Genomic DNA, 6,797 nt, shown 5'->3' with positions numbered 1-6,797 from the left:
CTCGGTCGCCACATAAGATATAAGTGAGGCAATTGCCTCATTTAAATCCTCACGTGAAACCGTGTTCACACCCTCGACCTCGGGTAACTCCACAAATGTATCTCCATCGTCAACCATACTCTTTGGGTGGTAAAATCCTTAATAAAGAGACGTAGTTCTAGTACCAATTGAAAGGATCGAAATGGTTGACTAAAGGGGGTGAATAGGCAACTACCAATTTTTACTTTTCTTCAACAAATTAGGTTTAGCAACAAATAGGCTTTCTACATATGCAACTAGGTGAACAACCTATAAGATGCCAACAACAACCACAACAAGCAAGCAAAGTAATACAACACAAGTAAAGATTGCGCAAAGTAAAGTTAAGAGATAACCACAAGTGGAACCGGTGGAGACAAAGATGTGTTACCGAAGTTCCTTCCCTTTGAGGGGAAGTACGTCTCTGTTGGAGCGGTGTGGAGGCACAATGCTCCTCAAGAAGCCACTATGGTCACTGTATTCTCCTCACACCCTCACACAATGCGAGATGTCGTGATTTCACTAGTGGTGCACTTAAAATGCGGTGATCGAACCTTTACAAACAAGGTTGGGGCAATCTCCACAACTTAATTGGAGGCTCCCAACAATACCATAAAGCTTCACCATAATGGATTGTGTCTCCAAGGTGACCTCACTGTGTAGGGTGCTCAAACACCCAAGAGTAACAAGATCCGCAAGGGATTAGTGAGGGAGTCAAATTTCTCTTGGTGGAAGTGTAGATTAAGGCCCTCTCAAGCAAACCCTAAAAGATCAACACGTTGTGTTGGCTAGGGAGAGAGATCGGGAATAAATGCAGCTTGGAGGAACAATGGAGCTTAGGTTTAGGAGAGGTGGTCTTCTTGGCAAACAATACCACTTTATATAGTGGGGGAACAAATCCAACCATTATCCTCACTCAGCCGCACATAAGTGGTACTATCGCTCCTGAGGGCGGTATTACCGTTGGGGCGGCACAACCAGCCACACACGCGCAAAGAAGAAGGAGGAGCAGAGGTAGTTCCGCCACAGCGGTACTACCGTTGTCAGGAGCGGTACTACCTCTTATCCGTTGTAGTACCGCCCTGGGCAGCGGTAGTACCTCTTATAGGCGGTAGTACCCTTGCCTAGTGTCGTGGGCTATACCGCTGTCTTCTGGGTCTCGACATTTTTCGTGTCAGAGTAGGCGGTTTCTAACCGGTAGTTGGCAGCGGTACTACCGCTTGGTTCTTTTCGAAAGAGAATAAAGACAAAGTTGGAGCTCCAAAGATGCGGGAGAGGAACATGGGTGTGAAAGAATGTGTATGATTCCACCCAAACCATTTTTATGTGTGCCCCCTCTTAGTAGTACGGTTTTCCTACGACTCAAGTCCATTGAAACACAGGAAAGAAATCGTCTTCACTCTAATCCATCGAGGGGTGAGAATCATTTTGTGTCATATAATAAAATATCTAAAAGGCTTAATGTACATAATTAATTCATAAATACATTATCATCAATCACCAAAACTGACTCAATAGAAATATGCCTCACATCGGTACAGGCCATGTGTCTTCCGCATGCACACACGCGTCTATATTTCAATTACTCTGTGTTTTCCAAAGAACCAAGAAAAATACAGGCCTTAAAAATTTATGAGAAAAATTATATTTTCTGAAGTATACTATTATTTATTTTTACTGTTAGCCCCGGAAAAAATGTGTGAGAGACGAAGATGGCTTCAGAAAATAAATGCTTGCGGCCCGGTTCACTCCAATCAAGCTGACTTTAGCCAACCCCATCCTATTTAATGCACCTTGCTGTCCTCTATTGGGAACTCATTACGCACTGCCAGAAACTTTTGCCACGTCTGTGTGCCTTAGATTCAAATATTGTAAAAAGTATAATATAATAATTACAATATACTAAGATTAACAGCCTAATCCTAATTAAAAATGTTCCTGCCAAAATACTAAATCAAGCCACATAATAGACTTAAAATTAATAGACTTGATGTTTCTTGTAGATCTTGATAACTCATACTGTAATATAAGTTCACTTGTAAGTTTGAAAATAAGGTCATTGTTTGCAAGAGAACCATTTGATATACATAATACATCGGTTGCACATATGTGGTAAATAGCATTCTGGTAGTCACCATCGTTTTAATTAAGAAAGTAAGCATGGTTGTTATGAGTTAACTTACTAATTAATTAGCACTCCAGTGTTAATGCACATCTTAATCATGTATTCAGCTGCTGGCCACGTAAATTTTGCAGTGCGAATGAATGGGTCAAATTCAAATAAGATTACTAAAAAAGTAAAAATCACCAAGGAGTTGCAGTAACTTGCATATTGAGATGGACTGCAAAGAGATAGTCGGCAAGCTACAGAGCAGGGATAGAGATTTCGATGCTGGGGCGCACCTTTGATCGAGGAGGCCTCGTCGCTCAGCAAACAGTGCAGCACATGCGTTAGCTAAGGTAGGAGTGTCTACTGATTTATGTAAGGTTTGGTTGCATGAACCTCCTGATTGTATTTTGAACATTGTTTCGGCAGAGATTCCAGCCTTTTATGAATAAATAGGAGATGACTGAACTTCAAAAACAAAATCATCTGCAGTAATAGTATTGGTTTGCTGGCACGTTTTTATTTTATAAGCCGACATGCATTATTTACCTTTCTATGTATTGCAGTTTTTTTTTGTGCTAGCATGCTACTCTGACCAAAAAATGTGTGCTACTTCCTATTCAAAGCTTTCCTGTATATTACAGAGATCAAAGAAAGGTCAAATTCGAACTTAAAACATTTTAGGATAACAAGAGACGCCAACAAAAAAAAGCACAGGTTATTATTTTCGGATACACGGCAATTAATATATGCATGATTATTAGAGTATTGAAGATTTTGGAATATACGGCAATGAATATATGCATGATTATTAAAGTATTGAAGATTTTGGAATATACGGCAATGAATATATGCATTATTATTTTCTAATAATCGTCAATGAATATATGCACGTTTATTTTGAATACACGACAGTGAATATATGCATTATTATTTTCAAATATACGACGATGAATATTCTCAAATACACAACAATGAGTATATTAGTAGTATAATTAATCAGATAATGACAGCGAAAAATCATTAACCAGATAAGCACATGGTGCATGTGCATTTCTCACGGAAAAATATTCACAATTAACAATGTATACTTTTATTTTTCATTTATTGTTTTGATAGTATACTAACAATTTAGGTCCTATGTATATGCACAACTAACAATTTCTGATTACACCAGATTAATACGCGCATATTTATCATTACTAACAATCATGTATGTGCAATGCAAGTTTGCACATCATACATCAAATGCCGATCTAACTTATTATTGACCGAACTCATTTTTTACTAAGAAGAAAATTCTAAGTTATTTTTTTCAAAACAAAAATTCTAAGTTGTCAAATCATAAAAAACACTACATATTAGTTTGATATACAAACCATAAATTTATTAGGTAGAAACATGAAAGTTGCAAAACATATTTAATGTGTTTAAAAATGTCGCAATATAATCAATCTAAATCATTTATCATGAATTAACAACTAAAAAAAATCTATCATGGACTAAGGATGATTTCAATGGACCTAACTATCATGAGCCGTCAGATTAGAATTGGATGGGCGATTCAGATTGTTTGGATTCTACTAACTCGTATATTTTTGTAGGTGTATATTTCACATCCCTTAACCAGATACGCTGCACCACAATTTCTGACCATTGAGAGAACTTTTACTCCTCGTTTCAGGTAAAAAAATGATGATGTTTTGACATTTGTGCAGTCACATTCGTAGAAATTTGACTGCCTATATGATTTTAAATACCTATGGTTTGTGAACTGGAGATACTAACCTAGATGCAGTGATCAATTACCCAACCAAAAGTAATCTTCACATTTAATTCCTCACACAAAAAGGACACACCACACAACCAATACTAATCATTTAAAATCCATCTGTAGCAAGATAGAGCACAACTTACTCCACATTTTTCAAGTGTAGTCATTGATGAGGGAAACCAAAATGGCAGATATCCTGAAGCAGCAAAGTACTATACCAAACCCATCACCAGATTCACTCAGCGGGGTTACAATAATTCAGCTGACGGCCCGCAGCTGCTGCGTGGCTGCGCTGCTCCCCCTTCTCGTTTTCGTGTGCATGTGTAGTACCACTACTACATGTTGCTGTAACATGTGTCGAGGTCACGTCGCAGTGTATTAGCTCAGCATTCTACTCCAGGTCAAACCTCAGTAGACAGTGTGAGTGTGGTGGTAGCTAGCATTTCTCCTTCCCTTCTCCCCCAACAAGCCCAGCCAGCCCAAGGCTACGCCACGGCTTATATATAGCACTAGCCCCCACCCCCCCACTTTTACCTCATCCGCTTAATTGCACCGGCCCAGTCCCTGCGTCCATCTGTGCTGTGCTGTGCTGTGCTGTGCCTAGCCAGCGCCAAGAAGATACTTTTCATCACCAACCCGGCCGGCCACCGTGGGAGCTGAGAACGCGGCGGCGGCGCCATGGGGAGGCCTCCGTGCTGCGACAAGATGGGCGTCAAGAAGGGGCCCTGGACGCCGGAGGAGGACCTCATGCTCGTCTCCTACATCCAGGAGCACGGCCCCGGGAACTGGCGCGCCGTGCCGACCAACACCGGTACGCACGGCGGGATACCCAAGGGGTCATGGATCGTGCATGGATCGGGAATTCGGGACCCGATCTTGTGTGCAGGTGAACTGGAATTGGAATTGACGAGCCTTTGTTGATTTGGGGGGGTGTTGCAGGGCTGATGCGGTGCAGCAAGAGCTGCCGGCTTCGGTGGACCAACTACCTCCGGCCGGGGATCAAGCGCGGCAACTTCAACGACCAGGAGGAGAAGCTCATCGTCCACCTCCAGGCGCTCCTCGGCAACCGGTGATGATAGCTTCCAACTCATCTCTTTCCTTAATTTCCGTCTCGTTGTTTGTTTGTTTCTTCCGTGGACGTAGAGAGAGTACAGAATTGCTGATATGAGCTTGCGGTTGACGCCATGCGCAGTTGGGCGGCGATAGCGTCCTACTTGCCCGAGAGGACGGATAACGACATCAAGAACTACTGGAACACCCACCTCAAGAAGAAGCTCAAGAAGATGCAGGACGCCGGTGGGGGTGGGCACGACGGCGGCTCGGAGGGCGCCGGCGTCACCAAGGCGGCCGCCCCCAAAGGGCAGTGGGAGCGCCGGCTGCAGACGGACATCCACACTGCGAGGCAGGCCCTGCGCGACGCGCTCTCTCTAGAGCCCTCACAGCCCACCGCGATGGCGGTGCCGGCGCTGCCGACGCCTCCGGGGTCGGTGACGACGTACGCGTCCAGCGCGGACAACATCGCGCGCCTACTGGAGGGCTGGATGCGCCCCGGGAGCAGCAGCAAGGGGCCGGAGGCGTCGGGGTCCACCTCCTCCACCACGGCGACGACCCGCCAGCAGCCGCAGTGCTCCTGGGACGGCGCGGCGTCCGCGTCGGCCAGCCACAGCGGCGGCGCGGCCGGGGCGGCAGCAGCGCAGACCCCCGAGGGCTCGACCGAGACGAGCAAGCTGGCGGGCGCCGGCGCCGGCGGAGCCCCGCCGGCGTTCTCCATGCTGGAGAACTGGCTGCTGGACGACGGCATGGGCCACGGCGAGGCGGGACTCATGGACGACGTGGTGCCACTAGGGGACCCCAGTGAGTTCTTCTAAAGTACGGCGCGCGCGTACCAACCGGGAATTGATCGACTAGAGCAAGAACAAGAATTTAAGAACGGCGTGATCGCCGCCGATCGGGTAGCTGAGCAGAAACAAGAAAAGGCCGGGGCTTAGATCGAGCTGGGTGTCGATCCAGTTTGCTTAATCGTTCTAGATTTTAAGTAGTTGCTCTTTCCGATGTTAATTAGGGTTTGAAACTGATCATGCATGCATGGATCGTGCAGGAGGGATAAAGAAAGGAATGTACATCTTATAAAAGAAAGATCTATATAGATGCTTAATTTATAAATATTTACTTAGAGTATACTCTTCATATGTTAATTTTACCTCACTATAATCGTTCCACCCTGTCGAGCTAAGATAAATCATTTCATATCTTGTGTTCATGTACTCCCTCTGTCCCAAAATAACTGTCTCAACTTTATACTAGCTCTAATACAAAATTGTACTAAGCTTAAGACATTTATTTTGGGACGGAGGGAGTATTTGTTTAGAGTTTAATTGTCGCTGATCCTATGCAGTTAAGTGGAGGTTTAATTGATTTCTAAAAAATATTTTGTTTCCAAGACCAGATGCATCATGTGAACCTGTTATCGAAAAATTTAGTTTTGAATAATTTCGTAAAGATAAGTTTAATAGCTTAGAAAAATGTGAGGTCATTCCATGAGGTTACCAAAAGCAGAGCCAAGTCCCCCAACAACAAAAAAGGTTCAATCTAAACCGGGATCTCATTTGTGAATCATGCATGTTTGCAATTTCTGTAATATTTAACATATCAAAATGAGTGGAAGGCCTGAAGTTCCCAAATTTTAACATCTGGTTTCTGGAAGATTTGCCACATTAAAATCGTACTAGTAGTATACTATATGCTCAAATCTTTTCCTTTCATATTTGACTCAACTAGACATAGAGCTGTCATGCATTTATTTCATGCAATTTAATGCTTGAAAACCACATGTTGTACCGGATCCTTTCTTTACTTCAACTGATATATTGAATTCTTTTAGGGACATGGATAGTTAAA

At 43.6% G+C, this 6,797-nt stretch overlaps 1 protein-coding gene across 1 annotated transcript; it reads left to right on the top strand.

The window, feature by feature from the left end:
• Positions 1–4,451: 4,451 nt before the first annotated feature.
• LOC123395589 (myb-related protein 306-like) lies at positions 4,452–6,077 on the top strand. The gene is made up of 3 exons (XM_045090609.1): positions 4,452–4,710; positions 4,839–4,968; positions 5,092–6,077. Exons 1-3 carry the CDS (start codon positions 4,578–4,580, stop codon positions 5,765–5,767), a joined length of 939 nt encoding a protein of 312 aa, XP_044946544.1. The 5' UTR covers positions 4,452–4,577; the 3' UTR covers positions 5,768–6,077.
• The last annotated feature ends 720 nt before the right edge of the window (positions 6,078–6,797 follow it).

This window comes from Hordeum vulgare, chromosome 5H (genome assembly GCF_904849725.1).
Source record: "Hordeum vulgare subsp. vulgare chromosome 5H, MorexV3_pseudomolecules_assembly, whole genome shotgun sequence".
NCBI classification, from domain to species: domain Eukaryota; kingdom Viridiplantae; phylum Streptophyta; class Magnoliopsida; order Poales; family Poaceae; genus Hordeum; species Hordeum vulgare.
The sequence above is the reverse complement of the archived record's forward strand: the minus strand, read 5'-3'. Positions and strand labels throughout refer to the sequence as shown.

Bases quoted from the DNA above. Each gene is read 5' to 3' on its own strand.
- LOC123395589 (XM_045090609.1), top strand. From the start codon at position 4,578: ATGGGGAGGCCTCCGTGCTGCGACAAGATGGGCGTCAAGAAGGGGCCC. The intron at 4,711-4,838 runs GTACGCACGGCG...GGGGTGTTGCAG, and splicing joins CGCCGTGCCGACCAACACCG to GGCTGATGCGGTGCAGCAAG. The intron at 4,969-5,091 runs GTGATGATAGCT...CGCCATGCGCAG, and splicing joins CAGGCGCTCCTCGGCAACCG to TTGGGCGGCGATAGCGTCCT.